The sequence below is a fragment of the Haliotis rufescens genome, unplaced genomic scaffold (assembly GCF_023055435.1).
Source record: "Haliotis rufescens isolate VD_foot unplaced genomic scaffold, xgHalRufe1.0.p SCAF_8, whole genome shotgun sequence".
NCBI lineage: Eukaryota > Metazoa > Mollusca > Gastropoda > Lepetellida > Haliotidae > Haliotis > Haliotis rufescens.
In genome coordinates, this window is record NW_025964372.1 from 21537734 (window position 1) to 21560544 (window position 22811).

The 22811-nt window shown below is 39.1% G+C and overlaps 1 protein-coding gene and 1 long non-coding RNA gene across 3 annotated transcripts; one reads left to right on the plus strand and one right to left on the minus strand.

Moving 5' to 3' along the window:
* Nucleotides 1-597: 597 nt before the first annotated feature.
* Nucleotides 598-9668, minus strand: LOC124115765. The gene is made up of 4 exons (XR_006858021.2): nt 9563-9668; nt 5830-6348; nt 2895-5456; nt 598-1138 (listed from the first exon to the last, which is right to left on the minus strand). It is a non-coding gene; the product is annotated as an uncharacterized LOC124115765 (long non-coding RNA).
* A 1318-nt stretch (nt 9669-10986) lies between these two features.
* On the plus strand, nt 10987-22654 carry LOC124115737. Of its 2 annotated transcripts, none has more exons than XM_046476839.2 (9): nt 10987-11235; nt 12014-12152; nt 12576-12671; nt 13846-17530; nt 18053-18232; nt 18932-19122; nt 19775-19996; nt 21019-21108; nt 21484-22654. In XM_046476839.2, exons 2-8 carry the CDS (start codon nt 12021-12023, stop codon nt 21106-21108), a joined length of 4596 nt encoding a protein of 1531 aa, XP_046332795.2. In that variant the 5' UTR covers nt 10987-11235; nt 12014-12020; the 3' UTR covers nt 21484-22654. The 2 variants fall into 2 exon arrangements, with proteins under 2 accessions (XP_046332795.2, XP_046332796.2); XM_046476840.2 differs by having other exon boundaries at nt 18935-19122.
* The last annotated feature ends 157 nt before the right edge of the window (nt 22655-22811 follow it).

Below are 22811 nucleotides of genomic sequence, written 5' to 3' on the forward strand. Positions count from 1 at the left end.
GTACGATATGTTCATTTCAGAGACTAGATTTTAGTCTAGGGCTTCACATACGACCTCTGTTATTCTGTGTTAAGATTCGAACTCAGACAATCAATGTGATAAGCGACAACGCTGAACCATATCTGTCCACAAAACCGCGGCAGGTATAACATAGAGAGCTGAAAGTTAATTGGGTTTGTTTTCAAGCCCCTTTTAGCATTTTTTTTCAGTTGTATCACGGTGTGTCAGCGTTATGTAGGAAGATGCAGGAAGTGATGCAGGTCACAGTCGTTACCACGTTGGTGAAACCCACGAGCAAGTGTATCAAGCACATATCCAGGTCGAATCTTGGATTCTCACCCAGGATCATGGGGACACGCAAGGGGCGCAACTCAGCATCGCGGCATCAGCGGCGACTGCACTTGGCGTGGCTTGGTTTCGCACTTCTATGCATGGTTCGCATTAAAATCGCCGATTTTGATAATTCCAACTGAACGAATCCCTGTTGTGCGGAGTTTTTATTGTTATTGTTATCACAAAGCAGACTTAGAAGAGGATTTCCCGCGAGTTGACTCATACTTGGTAGAATGAAGGTCAATTAAAAGAAACACAGTGAAAAATATTATCGTATTTTATTCAAACAAAAAGTGAAAGATTTATAAATTCCAGTTTCAGGACAGTATTCCGTGTATGCATGTAAACTAAAGTTTTGTCACACTTAAACAGGTTCCTTTCCGTATATGCCGGCACAGTTCTACTCTAGAACTTGCGAACTACTCTGTGATGACAGCCACACGGTACTCTATAGAGGAAGGAGAGTTGCACCCCCTTGCACCTAAGGCAGTTCAATGTCTGACGTCACCAAGAACGTTTTCAACTTCCGTTTGCAGTGTTCAGTCCTTACCCATCAACGACATCTTGATTTGCTCAGCTGTGACACGAACTGGCCCACTTATACCCACATCAGTGGAGAAAAGTGTTTTAATTTCTTCAAGCGTTAGAAATCCCGGGGGATAATTTTTCAGGGGGATGTTAGTCGGCTGCGTGCCGTCCCAGTAATCCCTCCCATCCGCCCCGGCGAACCCCACCACACAGATCACAAGGCACAAGGTCAGAAGTGACGTCATGTCGAGAGTGTGAAATCAAAGAGTTGCAGGAGCTGAAACAATGATAAAACAATGAAGAGTATATATATACCAGCTGTACTGACTGTATCAAATTGAACAAGCGACCATTTTCACAAATTAGACACAATTTTATGGATAACAACTTCTTTAATACTGTGAAAAGCGACGTTTGGGTATAGATCCTTATACTGTTGTCGAGCAAGACAGTATTAAAGAAGTTGTTACCCATAAAATTGTGTCAACCTTGTCATCCGTTAACTTCTAAGTAATGCCTATCAAACAATTTGACCATTTTCACCTAAGGAAGCCATCGGGGCTATACCCCAACGTCTAAAGACCTAAAGTAACATGTGACCTAATTACGTCACACTTTTTGCACACGACACCAGTGTGAAAACTACCATTACAACACCTTGACACGAAGTATCTGGCAAACAAGAGTGAGTGAGTATTGTTCTACGCCGCTTTTAGAAATATTTCGGCATTATCACGGCGGGACATCAGAAATGGGCTTCACACATTCTGCCCACGTGGGGGATCGGACCCGGGCCTTCGGCGTGATGAGCGAACGCTTTAATCAATAGGCTAATCAAACCCACACACTCATTCATTCTTGGTCGAATGTTTAACGTATATGTCCATCTTCATTTAATGTAAATACGTTTCCAAGTTAACCATTTTTTTAAAAATATATCTTTTACAGTACAATTTGCCACTTTTTGTAAATACTTTCCTTTCAACCTGTGTCAAAGGGTAGACAAGAAAACATTAAAAGTTAATCGATTGTCTCGTCTAGATTGGATTATTGACAGGCCGCCGTCATTTAGCTGGAATACTGCGTGAGGCGTTAAACAACAAACTATAGTTCAATTCATACCGCTTCATGGACTAACGCGTGCAATTCGCTGCGCAGTGTTACGTCCTTTAATTGTAAAAGGAGCCGGAGAATCTATGTTCGAATTCGAATTATGATCCTTGGTTCATCAAAATAATCATTGGTGTTAACTAACGAATATCGATGGTGTTGACAGGCCACGGTTCTTAATCGGGAAGGGGCATATGTATCCCAATAGGTACAGTGGGTTAGCCTAGTGGTTAAAGCGCTCGCTCGTCACGCCGAAGGCCCGAATTCGATTCCCGACATGGGTACGATGTGTGAAGCCCATTTCTGGCCCATAATAGGACTTTGTAAATATCCTGTATGTATGTATGTTTCACTGTTTTATGGTTAGGATTTCCGTGTGATTTCCTTTAAGCTTAATCTATCTCCTGTAAACTGTCATCCTATATGTAGGATTTCACATCTAGCAAATGGAAGCTGTTTACCAGAACAAGACAAACGTGCACTATATCGGTATGGCCACGTGTCAAAAACAGATAGATAGCATCAAACACATTAAACAAACATCCTTGAAGATATGTTGATAGTAAATTTTTCATTGCAATCTCATTAAAGTCAGTTCTCCAAAGATTGCCCTTTTCGTCACGATCTGAGGAGCTGTAACCGCCCAAAACAAATGAAGAAAGCCTGGCGTCATTCACTCACCCATAATCTGGATTCGAACCCACGATCAACGGATCCCAGTACGACTCTGAGACAAAAAGTGACCTAACAAACACCGGCCCATACCCGCCTTCATTTATCAATATCATAACATAAACATCAACAAGGAAATAGTATTGACCAAAATGTGAATACGTACATAGCATTGTACAGTCACCACTCGCCCATTTCCGTAACATGCTTGCGGAATGACACGAGTGATGCCGAATGACAACGTTTCTTACCTCAGTGATAGGTTTCAATGAAGGTACCTCTGAGAGCTGGTGCTGCTATTCTGCAAAGGTGGACTATAATGACATCTCGTGTCATCTCATATTTATATAGCTGAAGAATCAGCTTAACCCCATTGCATCATGGTATATGTCCTAAGGATACGGATGTCGACCTTGTCTAGGGTAGAAGGATAAACAACTGATAAAGACCTAGACGTCTCTATCGGTGCCACGAATTACTGACCGGAAGAAATTGACCATCTAAATCTGACGCCAGTCTGATGTTACAATGATAATGAACTTCTGGAAAACAACAATGGGCAAACGATAAGATACATTTTATTCATGTTTTACATATTCACTAAAAAAACAATAAACATGCACTGAAATATGTATAAGATCGATTAACAGAATGTAATCATAGTATAATGAAGCTTTTTTGCGAACGAACAGATTGGATAACTACGTTTTTTCTGCAATACTTCGTTATTAATCCAGAAAGGGTCCTATTTTTGTTACAGAGATAGTTAATAATAAGATGTTTAATTTAAGATAATTGATTGTAAAAAAAACCCCACACACATTGCATGCGTGTCAGATTGATGTCTTGCTTGTGACTGTCATATTCACACCCACCCTTCCTGATTTAGAATAGTAAACCTTCCTTTAAACTAAAACACTCCGTACAGACTGCTCAAATGTTCACCCTTTCAAGTCGTGTTTTATTTTGTCTCATACAAATATTGACTACATGTACCTTAAAATCCGTAAATGCTTGGTAAAGCGAAACTGAATTGTAACATTTTCTAGAAAAAGAACAAGAATGATTTGCACATAGGCAACCATTTTAAAAAAACCATCAAAAAACCAGCTAGCATATTTTCTGAAATAATTAATTACATGCAGAGTTTTAGCTTTTGCATGAAAAGGGCAAAAGTCCTTCACTCTATTAAAATGAAATTACCCCCAAACCACATCCCTGTTTTTATCTACATCTTTTAAATATCACTTGATATGATTTAAAAAAGAGAAAGGATATAAACGACAGCCATTTGAACTCTTTTGAAGATTTTCAAAGAAGTGTTCGACAACATGTCTCCATTTGAAATTTCTCACTTCTAGTGGGTCGCAATTTACCGTTATCATACATGGTCCTCTCAAGGATGTGCGATCAATCTCACAGACGTTCATGTCTACACATCGCGGTACTTTATATTTTTATATTTATCCACCATTGACAATAGGCAGTTAGAACCAATATATATATTTATATATATATATATTGATAGATATGTCTAAAACACTGATATGTTTATACACATTGATAGATAGTGTTCTGCTTAAACTTTATGTTGTTCTCTGTACGATAAATCATGAAAATGAAATGTTCTTACCTAAGCTATCGTAGCTCTACGACAGTCGTAAGTCCATTATACCTAAAACAAAACCACGTTACCCACGGCTTGCTTTATATTTCCATATCAAAAAGGCATTAAATGTTTTATCCTGTATTAACTATCTGCCGAAACAATATTGTATTTGTTAACGGAGCGACATATTCATGAAGTGATGATCCGTGGTTGTAAAACATATGCTGTGACTCAGTACTCGTGACCATCTGGAGAAACATCGGTTTTCTTGTACCAACTTTTCATCAGGTATCCTTGGTGCCATGGACACTATTCAAAATGAGACGAATGTCATTTGTAGATTTCCAAGAGATACAGCGGAAGTGGAGATATGTGAAAATAAAGAAGGTGGGACTTAGCTTTTATCGCTTTGTGAATATGGACCAAGATGTGACAGTAAAAGTACGGATAATATAGTGTGTCTCTCTATGATTGCGGGCTCTGTATTGTCGCGGTATCGGTAAATCTCGTAATCCACACCCACTGCTGACTGTTTACTATCGAAATCTAAGCACGACATTTCATCGCTTGATCAAATAACGGACTCGTTGCGCTGTCACGGCTACTCGTAAGTATACACGTCAACTTTTTTTGTGGAATGTTTTTAAGTGGAATACCTCCATTCGAAATTGGTTAGGAAAGAACCCATTTGTTTGGACGATGTCCCTTGACCCAACCTACAGGTCGTATGCATGCTGATTATGCATAATCCCAAACAGAAAGTTATTTAAACAACACAATCCACTCGTATCACACCACATAGTGATACCGCGATGATATATTGTTGCCCGCCATTGAGTCGCTATTGAACTCGGTTAAGAAAATCAACATCGATCAATAATAATTGATGAGTCATAAAAGTGGGAATACAGAACAAGAAACATTTTGCGTGTGACATGTTTAATAGGTTAGTAAGCGTTCGCCACTGCGATCCATTATAAGTTAACTACCGCGATAATATAGCGTACCATGCTACATGGTACAACTGCTAACAAATACAGTTTTTGTTACCGTCATGAAAGATGACGTATTTTAAAGAGTTGGTTCCTAGTCAAAAAGGAATAAGCAACGCTTCAGACGCAAGCATTTTGTTATCTTCTTCTTTGCTCTAAATTGCGACATCCTACACTGTCTTCGACTTTTGTTGTTGTTGTTGATAGTTCATCTGAAAACAAACGGCGAATGAGAAATATATATGATACTACATTTATATACGCTCTCACATATATAACAACAATGATTGCGTGGATCGATGTTCATGATCTCAATCACTGGATTGCCTGGTCCAGACTCGACTATTTACAGACCGCCGTCATATAGCTGGAATATTGCTGAGTGCGGCGTTAAACAACAAACAAACAAACAAACAACAATGAAGGTGAAAAACTTTCTCATTTTCATAATTGTTTTCCCGTCGTTTATCATTGCTACCTTCTTCAATATCGACGTTATATCGACGTCGTTATCAGCGTTAGACGCTTAGTTTAGCATTGTATCTCATTCTACCGGGTACCCATTTGCTGCTGGTATCATTTTACCTTTTTGACAAGCCACTTAATGTTCATCCTTTGCCACCCTGTCCCCGACCGGAGTCCTGGGAAGAGCCGGGGAGACTTGGTGCCTGGTAAATCCAGGGGGTGGATTCCTCGCTTCGGGCTGAGGCTTGTTCCCGGGGGGTCCGAACTTCTCTATTATCTGCTCAATTGTCAACCCGTCCAAATTCGGGCGCTTCGTCTGCGTGACCACTTTGTCCGCTTGTTTGGTTGGCTTTCTCAGACTGTCCTGTATGTTCTTAATTGAGAGTTGTGGAACACCCTGAGCGTTCGTGGCGAAGGGAAGGAACTCGGGGACGTGGAGGGGATTTTTAACAGTGTTTTCTCTGCCAGAACTCTTGGAGTATGGGATGCCATCAGGGAGTCTCAGCTGAGTTCCAAAATCCGGAAGCGGTGCAGCCGCGCGAGGAACCGCACCCCCGCGAGGATGTGCATCTCCGGGTGGGACTGCCTGCGACTCTACTAGGTGTAGACAACAGAGGAAGAGCACTACCCACATGCTGCCTGAAATCTCAAGGAGAATTGTTGTATAGTAAATAGTATATTCTGCTGGTCAGTGAGTGAAGCGTAAAGCTGAAAAGGGCACTGACAACTTGAATGTAAGTTTACATTCGGTATAAAAGTAAAATCATAATCATAAGGACGCATAGTTTACTATAATAACACAAAATACAATTATTATTGGGTTTTTTCTTGTTGTTTTCCACTGCATATTCCAGCAATATCGGCATGTTAAAATGTCCGGGACCAGACAAACCAGTGATTGTCAGCAACAAGAAACGTCACAGGGATAGGATGACACACAAACAGAAAAATCAAATTGCAACCACCCAAATTTCATTTTAATCGGTTATGAGTAGGATAAAGCCCTTCCGATGTTTTTTTATGATGTCTACAACCCGCATCCGCGGGATAAAGCTTATAGATATCATTAAAATCGGGGGGGGGGGGGGGGGGGGGGGGGGGGGGTTGTTTGATAAACCGAGAAAATTAACTTAAAACAACATTTTTATGTTTCAAACATAATTTTTTTCGTTAGATTTTACATTTTAATGCATGTTACAATATGAATATGAATTGAAATTGTATTAATAAAATACCCGAGATATTGTAACAGATTACATAGCAAATATGTCTATAGTATCCCATTACAACATCAGTGTTTATGAGATTTAACCTGACTAGAGAACAATAGGATGACGTCACTGCATGAAGGTTTATGAGGGTGTTTGGTGACTTGATTTATCCCGGAGAATCCCCTCTTGTAGTCTCTCACAGTCTCTGAACCAAATGATTTCCCCCTCTGCCCTTCTGTGATACTATAGCCCTAAATGAAGCAAGTCTAGATTTTCCACAGGTTCTGAATCTCACTTCTCACTTCAGCTCCTTTTCAATTTAATGGAGTTGTTTGTTTCTATCAAAATATATATTTTCAGAGACAAAGCGTTAATCTACCCCCTTGTAACGGTTCTGCTATTCTAACACACGTTTAAACACCATTCTGCGTGTGTGAAGACGACCCATATTTCATTGATGTTGAAATGCAACCGATATAACGTTGATGGGCGCCACCCTGCCATGCTGTATGTTGAATGCCCAAAATGAAATAAATTTTAACGTTTAAGTCAAGTTTGCCCTTTCAAAGTCTAACTCTACTGACACGATAAAACTCGATTTGCAAAGGGCTTATGTTTTAAACCAACAGTGTAGCTTAGCTTACTTTCCTAAAGTACTTGTTTATTTATTTTAAGTTAATATTTATCAGTACAATCATACAAAAGTCTGAGTCAACTTTGAATAAGGCCCGCTCGAGATGCTATCAGCGCCCTCTTGTGACGGGGCAGATCTATTAGTGGGCTTTTATCGCAGGGAAGTCAGTCACGGAGGTCCCGTTATGTCTAGCGTGAATATGACCAGCTGACATATATATCTAATGCATATACTAAGCCACTCGTTGATCTGTAGGTACAGTATTGATAGGATTAGTGCCGGTGTCAGCTAAAGGACGCTCGAGGTCAAGCGTCATACGTTATTCGTACACCTATATTATACATACATTGACTATTAATTGCCGGGCCAAAGAAACATACACTTACTTACAAACGTTATTAAACCGTTACTAGGCTGAAATCAGTCGCCGAAACTCTGAAAACTCAAGGTCCAAAACAGAACAATGGCACCTGTATTAAATGCATCACCACTGTAAAAATAACCATTTTTGTAAATATTTCAGTATTAGCCACCATTAAACATGGGTGTATACTTTCTTTTGTCCGGCAGTTGAGTTTGTGTGTGTGTGTGTGTGCGTGCGTGCGTGTGAGTGTGTGTGTGTGCGCGCGCGCGTTTGTGCGTACTTGCGTGTGTGTTTGTAAATGCCCCAAATAATAATAAAACATCCTACAATCAACTATGTCAAAAACTACATTGGTGCCCTCTTCAACCTGGATCATATCGTGAGGGTAACTAAAGAGCAATACGGTAAGGGTGGTGGGGAGTTTTCGATACGTTACGTTGCAAGGGAGGTTTCTCTAATTCCAACATGAAACGATAAGTGAGCGAATGAATGATGTTTCAAGCCACAGTCAACTATTCTAACCATAACTCGGTTGTTTTATTGAGGGAGAGAGGATTTAATTTGTATTTTAGTCAAGGTACAATTTGTAACCTTTGGGGCATGTCCCAGAGGCTCGGAGTGAGCGGCCTAACTTACTCCAAGTTGGGTTTTACGCCGCTTCCAGTTATGTCACGGCTTGTCAGCTTGAAAGCCCGAAGTGATGCAGGTCTTAGACATTCACCACTTTGGTGAAACCCACGAGCACGGGTATGACGCCCACAAACCGAGAAACTAAGCCGGGATTCGAACCCACAATCAAAGGTTTCTGGCGTGCCAAAGGGACGCAACTTTGCACAGCGAATTGCGGCGTCTTATACTTTGAATCCCGGTTCGCCCCGATTAAGTTTTTAGTGTATCAGTAACATACCCGTGCTCGTTGTTTTCACCAAAACAACCCATGCTTGCCGTAAAAGGCGACTATGCTTGTCGTAAAAGGCGACTAACGGGATCGGGTGGTCAGACTCGCTGACTTGGTTGATACATGTCATCAATCCCAATTGCGTGGATCGATGTTCATGATATCAATCACTGGATTGTCTGGTCCAGACTCGATTATTAACAGACCGCCGTCATATAGCTGCAATAGTGCGGCGTTAAACAACAAACCAACCAACCAAATGTTTTCACCAAAGTGGTAAACGTCTACTTTCCTCCCACGTTGAGCTGACACGCAGTAATATAACTGGAATACAACTCAAAGCGGCTTTAAAACCAACTCACTCACTCACTTTAACTTTCGACCCCTTATGTTATACCTGCCGCAGTTGTGTGGACGGATATGGGTTAGCGTTTTCGCTTATCACAATGAATGTCTGAGTTCGAATCTTAACACAGAATAACAGGTGTGTGTGAAGCCCTTAACCCAACTCACTCACTTTCTCAATGAGACGACATTTGCCCTGTGATACACATCAAGCGATTATAATCGACGAATTCACATGAAAACCAAGTGTAGCGAGTGTGAATACTACGAACGTCTCAACAATATATAGGGTTTGTACAATCAATACACTGGCCAACAGCACTATCACCAGAGGTCTACAAAACTAAGAATCATCTAATTCAGTGTTAAACTTTTAAAACGAAATTCGGATCTATACTCACCGAAACGTTACAACGAAATACACACAGTGCACAACCAACCCAATTCAGTATGCAGTGTAGAATGTCTAACTGTGGTGAGACCAACATGTATATTCCTCAACCACCCCTCCCCACACACCCTCTACCCCTCTGCGTGAGGGTTGATAACCCTGCTTTTTGTCTCTGCTTTAGATGGGTGTATAGAGTAAATAGATAACGGTGTCCATACACGGAATGGGATACTGCGGTTTAGTTGGCCTGTAGATTCAAATCCTTATTACCATTGTCGCAAGTTTGAAAACATGTCTTGTTGAATACGCAACGTCACTGCATGACTCTAATGATGATTAGCGTTTTGAGTTTCAGCTGACGATTGTGACGATAGGACAGATGGGGCCATGCAGTCCTAAATGACGTTATTTTTTAACATACGACTGATTAGGTATAACTGTTTGGTTTGTTGTTGTTGTTGTTGTTGTTGTTGTTTTTTGTTATTTTTTGTTTGTTTTTCATTTGCTCGTTTGTTGTTGTTTTGTTTATGTGTTTTTTTTGGTTGTTTTTTTTGGGGGGTGGGGCTGGGGGATAAGGGGCGGAAATCTCAAATGAAACCCCAGTGAAACCCCAGTGAAACCCCAGTGAAACCCCATTGATCCGGACCCGTCACAACGGACATTAGTTCGTATATCTCTCAATCGTCAGTCGGGACACTTGTTAATCCGAATGGTAATGTCCCGATTATCGGGGTCTGACTTATGCGTCTTTATCTGCAAGGAGACATCATACCCATGCTCGTATGTTACTTCTGCATCACTCCCACTTTCCTTCCACATTAACCTGTTACTCCTTGACATCACAGAAATCGTGTTCAGAGTGGCGTTAAACCTGACTGACTCACTCGCTTTAAGAGTTGTCCTGGAAGGGTCAACTTTATTAAGTCAAAACACTCTTTCTTAAAGAAGTAAGGCATCTTATATTTAAAAAACAACAACAAGAAACCATTCATACATGTATACATTTGCTTTTTCTTTCCTCCAGTTTAACGAATTTCGTAACAGAGATATATTTGTGGATTGTTGCCAATGCTATAAATCTCTGGACTGAGCCGCTTATTCACAGACAGCTGGGATAGGCAAATCAAATCACCCACTCACTGTATTCACTATAACAAAATGACGATTGATATTAAACCTGTTTTCGTAATTATTACTCAAAATCTCCATCTTCTTACCGAGGTTGAACTTTAGTACTAAATAACGTAATTTGATGCGAGTGAATAACAAAAATGTCAATTACATAAAGGAATAATGTATAAAAAGTATGGATGTATACAGGATTCGACCTCATGTCTTCTAGAGGTTTCCTGTATGTAGGCAAAAACACCTTGTAATAATATCGAGAGTTACTTCCCTTGATCTTAACGGTCGTTCTTTTGGAATAAAAGAACACTAACATATGTTGTTGTTTTTGACTTAATAAAATTTGCTGTTATAACATCGAATTAATTTCAGTCAAATGTCCGATTTTGAGTTGTTAGTTTTAAAAATCTGGTTCCGTAAAGAAATTTTCTGCCGGACGTCGAAACTTGACTGACGTCGAAAGACGCTGAACAAATACCTCATCTGTCATAACGTGTAAAAGAGGCCAGACCGCTTCCTGACTCTGTCAAATGTATTTATAAATACAACTCCGATTTGGTACGTACATTCATGAATATAAATGCATTGCCTTCCTTTCGCAATCGGCCTACCACGTTTGAAATATTCATCCGTCTCTCAGAAACGGTTTCATCATGGCGGAGCCGGAAATGTTGGGCCGAGGGCCTAGATCTCTAGGGCCAATAGCCTGACTTCCAATATCATATTGTTGGCATAATGTAACTGTTTTTAACAAATTTGGCTGTGTATGATTCGTAATAGTTCTTTATGGACATCTTGATGGTATACTTGAATTAACTGAATTCTTTGTTTTTATTAGGCTACCATTCTACAGGCGTTATTCTACAACATGTGCAAGACATACTAGGGCCTATAGCCTCCTCTTTATTTATTGATTTATGGTGATGATTTAACTAAGTCTACATTAAAACATGTAGGTATTCTATCTAATAAAATATATTTATATATATTAAATATATCTATGATTTCTATATAAGCCATAAAAGAACTAGGCTGCTCCCTATACGGCTCTGTCCTAGTCCCACACTCCACGCCCTTTCCAAAAACCTCAGCAGGAATGAAATGTATTAACCTATCATCTGTGACGGTGTTATTTATAACGATAAATGATTTTCTCTGCAGGATTCCAATTTCGTTAATACCTGATTTAATTCCAGAAATACTTATCCCTTGGCTCGTTTTTAGGCCGAGAAAAGGCATCGGTCTCATGTAAAGTTGAATCATTAGGTGCTAACACTAATAGTAATACGATTATGTCCCTTTCGAAAACTCTTCACACAATGTTTCTACAACTTAGGTTTCAGATGGCGATGTATGACAAAGAGCCTTTGCTGGACATAGAATCTGGGCAGTGTCCAGGGTGCCACCAGGACTTCACATTGGGCACCGATGGAACTCCAACATACCTCTCCTGTGGTCACTCTGTTTGCTTCAAGGTTACCAGTTTGAGCCAATGCTCTTTTCTTTTAAAAATAACATTTGTTATACTTACACCTGTTGTTCAATTAATGCACCATGTCAGCCAAAATATATTGCATTAAAATAGACCACAATAAGAGATGATTAGAAACTACTTTCATCTGAAATTGTTGGGGCAGTCATTTCCTCATGGTTTGTTCAAATTTAAATTTACTTAAAAAGTAAAATAATTATACTTTGAAATAGTTGTTTTGGATATATATATTGTAATATATTACAAATCACATCTATTTAAGTAGTCATACAAAACATATTGTTAAAGATAGAGAATATGATTGTCAATGAATTCTTGTTAATTCAAGCCCAGCATTTATGAAATGATTGGTATTATGATGTATTGTACCTACTAGCCTTTGTGATAACATTGATTTCTGTTGCAGTGCATCCAGATAGAGTGGTGTAAATCTGTATCAGAGGATGCAGACGTGATCACTTGTCCGATATGCACCGACCAGATACTCATCTGCTTTGATAAAGTAAGTGAACAACACTTCATGGATTTGCATGGTTCTAAAATGGAACACGACCAGAAACATCTTATATCTAACTAATTCTCCTGTGTAGACTTTATTTGTCTTTATTACATTATTAATGTAATTGGTAATTCGGTTTAAATATATTAAGTAGTATGGCAGTATGTAAAATGTACTTATGCATCATCTTCAACCGTGTGCTTATCTTCCTTCATGGTAAACTTATGTAAACTCTCATACCATTTATTTCAGTAGCAAGTGACAATGTCCCAATGAAACCAAAAGTTAAATTGTTTTTAATGTATGAATTATTTGCTTACATTTCAAGTTTGAATAACAAACAAAACATCATTTACTCATCTTACTGGTACCATGGTTTGACAATTTTAATTTATATTGTTACTAATTGGAGACTAAGTAACTTACAATTTTACATAATATATTGAGCGATCCTGCAGAAAGATGAGAATTGGTACCTGAAAATCACACAAGACACTGACTAGTATGTTGTAATGTTGAAATCATCAGTCACCATATATAATATTAAATGAGTACTAACCGGCCACTCAAAATTGCAAACATATTTCACGTGTCTGGTACCAGCTGGAAGTTGACATCAGGTATACAGTCTCAGGTATCCATTTTCATACATTTAAAACATTTCCAAAACAATTACAATGTATGATGCCTAAGTTTGTGTTTCCTTATTTGATAATGTTGTCATAATATAAATATTGTCTCAGGAGTTGAAAGGCCAAACTGATCAGACAACAACTAAAGTTCCAAATGAACTTCTGACATGCAACTATTATATTTCAACTTCTTCTCTGAACTGGCCGAAGGCATGAGTCTCAAGGAGGATCTCCAGAACCATAATGGGACTCAGATTTGTTCAAGGCATTGAAAATGTGAATGTAATTCAAAATATCAAATTTGGAATATCGTTTGTAGGAATGATTACGGCCTCGGGATCTGAAACAGACATCATATATCATGATATTGTTGAAATATTGCTAAAGGCAATTTAAGACCATACTACTAAATTTTATTTTGCATAAAATCTAAATTAAATGTTTATTGAAAGTAGAATTATTTTTTTTTCTAAATTGCTTTTGAAAACTCAGTTAATTTACTTGAACACAGTAGCTAAGAAACTGAACTGACTTTCCTTTTGTAGGAGGCACCCATGAAAATTGAGGAACAACCTTTAGAATCTGCAAGAAATAACATGACTGATGTTCTAAGGAAGGCACAGATGGACAACCAGATTTCAGCAAGCCTTTCCGACAGTCATACAAATCCAGGCTGCAGAGATGTTTTAATCAGCCAGACAACAAACAAGTGTAGTTCACATTTAAATCCAACTTTGTCTGATTCTGATATGGTGCATATGGATTCAGAAATATCTTTGCCTATCCTTGATGGCCCAGAGAACAAGTGCCCCAAGGCTTGGACTTTGGATGTGATGAACCTTCAAGCTCTGCTTGAAAAAGAGACTGGTATTTCCGGTTTAACACAACATATCAGCCAAGACAGTATGTTCAGTGACCATGGAGACAGTGATATTGGCACTGTACAGGATCTTCTTAAGCTCGTGAACATTCCAGGAGAATCACTATTTGAGGATAATAGTCTCAGTAATTTAGAAACACACCCTCTTATGGATGAAACTTCAAATTCCTCCAGTTTGAAAAATTCATTATCAAGCTTTGAATTATCTGAGCTGTCACAATTTCTTCAACCCCATCCAGGGTCCTACAGCTGGCAGATGCCATCTTCAAATCTGATGAAGAGGCATCCTGAAGATGTTGATATTCATATTGGGGAAGAAAATGATGATCATGTTACCAGTGACTTACAACCATTCTCTGTTGACCAGAGAGGGATATTTGAGACGTTGGAAGGAGGTCACCACTTTGATGGATTTGTTCATACACCACAGGCACAAGGGAGGAGACAAGGCCACCACAACAAAGCAAGAAAAAAGAGTGTCTTGTCTAGAGCAGTAGATATTGATAGTCTCAACTTGGAAACAATGACAGCTGTTAATTCCATCGAGGTTGATAAAGCCGCAGGCAAATCTGAAACTGAAAAAATACCATCAATGAAAGAAAGTCTCTACAAAAGATTTTATCCAAAGTCTAGCAAGAAGCCATTCCGTAGAGGGCCGGTTCTAAGGACACATGACAGAAGCTATAGCACCATCAGGCAAGAACACTATCAGCAAAGTAGAGAAGAAATCGATATTCCAGATATGCAGATGGTTAAAATAGTATCTGATGTACAGATCCCAGAGGAAGAAGAGCCTGCTCCACCAGAAATGGAAGAAACCAGTCGGCACAATTATGGATATGTCAAGAACTCCATGCTCCCCAATGGAAATGAAATAAAGAACCTCTATGTTGTTCCTAAAACTTGGCTAAACAATGATGAAGTTGAGGTACAATTTACACCAACAGAATCAGACAGTGCTGAGCCCTACCAAGCAGAATGCTCAATGCAACCAGAGCATGACATGCAGAATCTATCAGCTGCTGTTGCATACCCAATGACATGTATCATGCCCTCACAGCATTCTCTACTGCAGCCATTTTCAAGACAACAGATTACCATACCGAAAGTATCACGTACAAAGCGAGACACATCCAAATCTAAGTCAACTGTGGGTCACACTGTCCCTGTTTCAAAGCCTGTTAGGATATGTCCAAAGGAATCTGAGGACGAAGCAGATGTAAAGTCACTCCAGTTCACAAGCCTACCTGGGACTGATGATTTGATTTCAGGGGAGAGTCCATTTGAAACGGAGATGGTACATGTTCGCTATGAAATAAATGATGGACAAATAGTTTTTATTCCAGAGCCGGCTGAAGGGTCATCCAGTAATGATACAGTTGCAACTGAAAGATATTGTGACAAGGAACAAGGGCCACTGCTTATACTTACAGTACAGGACAGTGAATCATCTGATGGTGAGAAATGCAAAACTGAAGACAGGAATGACAGTGCCAAAAGCTCAGAAATCCAGGGATCTCTCGGGGAAGAGAAACCAGATAAACATATAATCACAAAATCAATCATTCAGCCAAATTGTTTTGAATCAACGACACTGCAAGAAGAAAGTGTGAAAATCAAAGACAATATTCAAGATTTACAAGATTTATGCATTCAAACTACACCAACCACAAAGATTGCAGAGAGTGTACACAGTTCTGTTTCCATTGTGCCCTCTGCAAGCAGTTCTTCTGAGAGTTGTCAGAGAGCATTCAGCTCACCAGAGTCGATTACACCTGAGGACATTCTGGGGTGGCACATGTCTCACAACAACAGCAGAAACAGTTCAAGATGTGAACTGAGTTCAAGGAATGAAAACCATATCATATCCCAGGGATGCAGTGATACCAATTTGCATGATTCAGTGTCACCCTGTCATGGTAAAATGGTGGATCATTCCCAAGATCTCATATTCAATGAAGATATAACATTTGATTCTGGTGAACAGCGACCACCCTCGATTGGGGATGATGAATGTTCACTGAAACTTTATAAAGACACTAATGTGTCAGTGTACAATCAAACAGTTGGTAATAATTTGGATCTGTCTTCTACTGCATCCTGTTCACTGCAAACTTGCACAGATGGTGTTGATTATGGGAGTCCTCCTGAGCTGGAAAGAATGGTCAAATTACCCCTCCCTAAAGAAACAGACAGGGAAGATGATAAAGAAACAAAATCGATCCTTGGGTGTGTCAGCTCTACAAAAGTTTCAAGTAGTGAGATATTTAATGAGGTACAACTAAGCAGACAGAATGAAATGACACCACCTCGTGTCAAAGCAGAAAAGAGACAATTAGAAATCATACTTGAAAAACTAGCTGGTCTAAGCAATGGGAAAGATGTCACATCAGATATGAACGATCTCAGCTATCAAATTGGGAAGTTGAATGAGATCAACCAAAAGTTCTTTGTGCACACTGAATTATCCTTCTACAACCATCAAAGCAAAAAGATATATGATATGATAATATATCAAGTTTCGTCACTGATTGCTTGTGAAAAGTCAGTGCAGTGTTTTGAAGATAATGCTGATATTTTAGGCAAAGAAACAGAAAAGGAGATGTGTACCCAGAGATACTTGTTTAAACAAGTTGTCAAGCAAGGAATTGGTTTTATCACTGAGCTGGTAAGCGAATATGAGAGGGTCCTAGACAAGTCGTCAACTGATGGTAATGAGCTGGAAGTCAGTAGCTCAGGACTGAAGGATCTTGCTGCATGTGAAGATGAGGACTCGAATACAGATGGTGATGGAAATGGAAATGCAGATAGGGATGGAAATCTAGATGGACCTCACAATGGAACAACAGATAGACATCTAAATGGAGATGCAGTCTGTGTACCTGAGACAGATGAAAGGGTAGCTGTAACTACTAATTCACATTGGCAAGATGACATCAGTTATCCGGATCGTTTTGAACTGAAGCCTAAAAAACATTTACTTCTAACAACAGAGTTATTTGATGAAAGGTCACCAGAGCCACAAAATAATGAATTGAATTCACTACAAACAAATGAGGAAAGTGTGCCATTATTATCAGTGATATCAGACAGAATTCCTCAGGAAAGACAGGGTTTACCACTTGAAGAGTCCACCTCAGAGATGAGCCTGACAAACCATGTGTCAGACATTGCCCTAAATGTTGAGATTGGGAACGCATCTAGCAATGAATCAGTCCTTCCATCTCTGTCAGATGTGATGAGAACTCATAACCACCAAGACAAGAAGGATACTCCTGAAGAGACAGGACAAGAGATTGTCACATTGCAGGATGATAGCAAAAATTTGTATCCTCAGTATTTCGGAGAAGGTACTTGTATTTAAGGTCACAATATAACTGGGTTACATTAACGAGTGGAAGCAGTAACTTACTTCCATGGGATGTCAGTTTGTTAAGAAAATTGTGATTCTACTTGTCTTGTGCTTGTAAGGTCTTGTAAGCATGGCCCCTTTGGGTATTCGTGCAGAATAGGATCCCAGTATCCCATGTTTACCTCAAGAGCCCACAAAACTGAGGATCTGATTGTCTGCCCTGGCTTCTGGTAAGAGGTGACTAACGGGATCGGGTGGCCAGGCTCGCTCATTTGGTTAATGCGCGTCATCGTATCCCTGTTGGGTAGATTAATGAGCATGATCTCAATGGATTGTCTGGTCTAGAGTCGATTATATACTGACAGCCCTCATGTAGCTGGAATGTTGCTGAGTGTTCCATTAAAAAACAAGCAAATAAACAAAACTCTGTCATCGTCCCCATGGAAAGATTGTCTTTCATCTCGATGAAGGGCACTTTTTCCTATATTTGAAGTATGCTATGTTTTACTGGTTTATTCAGACAAGGACAATTCGGATAGTAGTGAAGATGAAAATGAAGATGATGATGAAGCCGAAGAAAATCTTGCAGTCAGCTCTCCGGTACAGAAACAGCAGAACAAAGGGCGGAAGAGAAAGATGCAAAGCCTAGATGAAAATGATTTAGACTCGAAAAGGTCAAAGCCAAGGTCAAACTGGAAAGGTGAAGGTTATTAATGCTTGAGCAGACTCCAAATGTTCCAAATATAACTGTTGTATTACAGATATGTATGTTTTAACTTGTTTAATAGTACATGGTACCCAATGTAAATCAGTCGTCTAAGGCGCCAGAATTTGCTGATCAGAGTTGCATCCCTAAATAATCCCAGAAACCTATGATCGTGAGTTCGAATCCAGGAATCGCCCTGATTTTGTTTCTAGGTTTATCCGCACCATACCCGTGTTCGTGGGTTTCACCAAAGTGGTAAACCTCTTATGCCAGCATCGCTTCTCATTTTCCTCCCACATCAAGCTGACACCTCAAATACTGATACAACACACATTTTTATTGTGTGGTTATCAATTTTTCATATTGAACAAAACTGTAAACACATAAGATTTGTTTGATCAAAGGTAACCATCAATCGATAAACTCAAGCGCTGCTATACCCAAAAATAGCATCATGAGTTGTACCCACAAGAGCTTTATCAATAAATCATGGTGCTGATCATGATTGTGATAACATGGTGTGGAGAAAGGAAACCCATTGTAACGTACTTAAGTCACATGTTACTTGGGTATCGCTCGATGGCTTCCATTAATTTCGGTGGAAACATAGAGTATAATGTATGTTGTAAGATGATGTGTATCTGGGGTGTAGTGCTCACACCATATGTCATTGTTTTCTGTATATCACTACAGCAGAAAGTGGGTCAACACCTAAAAGGCAGAGGCAGAAAAGTGGCAGCCAGGCTCCACATACATCTTCCAAGTCTCCCGCTTCAAATGCTGTGAAGGGAAAGAAGAAGAAGGTGAAGAAGAAAGACATATATGCATCTTCTTCAGAGGAAGTTATACCTCCTCCAATAAAGCGAGGCTTCCAGTACACTGATGTGAGTGCGATTCTGTTTCAGTAACTGGGATGACATTGGTCACCAGATGACAAATTCCAGATCGGGTAAAGCCATTAGTAAACAGTCACATTGTTATTTAGACTTTCAGTGGCGACGATTTGGTAAATCTGGACCTTAATCTGACAGTTAATATGTTGATGCGTTTGTCTTTTGAATCGTATTATAAGATAATGTTATTTAAGTCGATATGTTTACCTTTAAATCATTTACAATATAGTGAAGACAACTAACTTCCTCATAAGTATGTTTCCATGTTAGGTGCAAGAATAATATACACTCCTGGGCAAAAGAAAGTTTATACCCATGTTTGATTGAAGCTAAAAATGAAACAAACATGAAATGGTTATTCGATGTTGATGTATTTGATACTGGTATTAGAGTTGTTTTGGACCTTAAGTTTGCAGTGTTTCGGTGACTGTTTTCAGCCTTGTAACGCTTTGATAACGTTTGTATTTGTTTGGTCAGCTCCAATATTCAAGTGCATACTTTCTTAAGATAGTTCCTGGTATTTGAGGACAAGACTTACTTTCCTTATACACATGATATTAATTGGGGATATTCTGGCTGAATATGGCCAAATAGATGATCACTTTTCATAGTTTCTACCATACAGCAATCTTTCCCTATTCAGGCATGTTTCAAGGTTTTCAACACTGTGTACAATCACGAGGGAAGTGACCCCTTCTGCAAGGAGATCAAATCTAAAGATGTCCCTGACTACTACAAGGTGGTCAAGCGTGCCATGTGGCTAGATCTCATTGCCCACAAGTTGAGGTCAAGTAGGTACGAGCGTCTTGAAGACTATGTGGCCGACATGAGGCTCGTCTTCATGAATAGCCATCGCTTTAATAAGGTGAGTGCCCCAAGCTTCCTTACCTTCGATACAAGAATCATTCGTGACCACTCGCCCTTTACTGTATTTGTGTTCTTTGTCCATCTTTTTCTAAATTATTTATTTACAGATGTTTCCCAAAACCATTGAATAGGTGGTCGAAATTTCAGGGTTTATTTGTTTTTTAACTAAGTAAACCCTCACAGCGGGATAAAAAAAAAATTATTTTAACATTTTCATGATTTGGAGTCGGCGAATACTTAGTACGTGATACAGGTGATTTTTTATTTTAAAAATTAAGCCTGATTTTAAAAAATTGCATTTTTATTTTAAAACGTTTGTATGGAACCAAGTTGAAGGCTACCTTACTGAGCTGAGGTAACATTCGTCACCGATCGCCCTTTTCCTAAACCTGCACGAAGATACATGATGTGGTCACGAATGAAAGTAATCCTTCTTGATGGGCACGAGTCGCCATTCGGTCTGTCCAGGAATGACACGAGTTTGTTACGAATGACTGAGGTTCATGCCAGGAACACGTCATACATACCCTATCAAATATGTATTCAGAAACATGTGCATATGTACCTGAGTCACGAGGTGAAGTTTACCTGTTCGGTAGGATGGTATTCTAATTGTCAGAAACAACTGCAGCAATGCTCTTTTTATTGTGACACCAGTTGTAGTCAAACATCCATGATCCAATATGGCCGCCGCGGCAGCCATGTTACATTTCGCAAAATGGACTTCTCCGAAACAAAGTCTATGAAGCGGAAACATTTTGCTGCCATTCCCAAGAAAACATTATCGAGACAAATTGTTCTGACGCATTTGTTTTTCACTACATCAAATTAATTTACGAAGGCTTGAATAGTAAGCGCGGTGCTTACATGATCACTTTCGTTTTGATATGGTCCAGGCCGTTGATTTCATTTAGAGCTTTCAATGTTCCTAAACTTTCCTGTCGGAAATGTGTTTTAATTGTATATTTTACAAGTTACGGTGATATTGTTCACCATGTTTATTTTCTGTTTTATCACCAGGAAAACACAGAAGTCTATGAGTCCGGTATCACATGTGAGAAACTGTTTGAGAAGAAATTAGCGGAACAGTTCCCGGACAAACAGCTCTAAGTATGTACAAATACCGTCTTCCGCCTAATAATCGACCCTGTCCAAAGTGCAACCATATGTCTATACTTGGGTTGAAGAGATACCCAGTGTCCAAGTACCTAGTACTAGAAAAACATCACCTTCCAACCTTATACTAGCGAATTTATATGTGCAATTATTTGCCTCATCCCCAAATTTACAGCTTTCTAGAAATCATACTGTGATAATAAGGGCGTTCACATTGTGGGTTCTGTGGGATGAACTTGTGAAACCAGTCGCTCGTCACGATGAAGACCCGGGTTCGATTCCCGCATGGGTACAATAAGTGAGGCCCATTCTTGTTTTTTGTCGAAAAGTAACCCACTTTTCTCATATATGTGAGTCATTTTGTTTCAGGAGTGGAACGGTTACTGTCCCGGGTACGTATCGGTCAAGCAATGGCATAACCAAGACTTCACTTGTAATGGTCAAGCTTGGCCATAAGGAAGATATGCAATGGTCAGGTTGGACATAAGGTAGACACGACGCTTTAGAATGGGACGACCAAGCATGGCAAGAAGAGCCAGGAGTCAGATGAACGCGTGTGTTATTGTACATCCTGCAATAATCTCATTCTTGAAGCTGCAACTGTTAAAAGGACTCATTTTGAGAAGTCTTCGTTTATGGCTGTAAAATACATGAGAGGCAATTATTCACCGAATCGTTTTTAGATCAACTGATAGCGATTTGCAGATATCAAAATGCAAGATAGGAGTGTATATGTACATAATAGACTGGAAGTATGGTTTCTTCACGAGTTGGACACTTGTGATATCAACATATCTCAAAATATTAATACTAAAATGATTATTTCAAAGAAGAGTATCACCTGAAATTGTATGAAAGAGTTTGAATTTTTATCAGTTAATTCTTTTTATCGCATCGGCAATATACCAGCATTATGACGATGGACTTTAAAAAAACGACCCACGGTTAATAATACAGATTCAGTGAAGTCTAAAATGTTTTCTTTTGATTTTAATATTATTGTTATTAGATCAGTTTTTAATTATGCTTTAGTGGTTAAAATGCAAGTAAGTAAATTGATTTGTTGTCTCTGCTGTTTGTGTGTCTACGATAACAATTTACCGGTTTGTCAATTTTAAAGGAAATTAATATAACGCAACATCAAACGATACTTTCGTGTTATATCCAATCATTGACAATGACTACAGCACACCAAGGCATACCGATTTAGTTCAGATTTCCATAAACCATATGGAATATTGTTCTGCAGTCGGATTTTAAGGTCTTTCTGAGAGCAAAACAATGGGTTTTTCATGTGAAAGGAGTAGTCATTCGTATTATCCACATGCCCGACTTTTGTGTTCACCCATGGATGTATTCAAGACACAAAGGGACAAGGTATGATTTTGAAGTGATTACAATGTTATATTCTTAACTGATCCTTGAAGTTAACCGAATAAGTCAAAGATAGATACGCCAATGGTGTTTGTCATTATGCTTCAATCAACTGGCTATCGATATTGTTTTGCATTTTGTATTTATGAATAAAGTATTCATGTTTCGTTGCTTGTTTATTTGTTTATGGTTGCAGCAAAAATCGTTTCAACATAACTGTCACAACATTTAAATCTAATGTAAGTAACTCTGATATTACAATGGTTGGGGTAGTTACTACCTGGTCGTTCTGAATTTAAGTTCAAGTGCAACAATTAGCATCG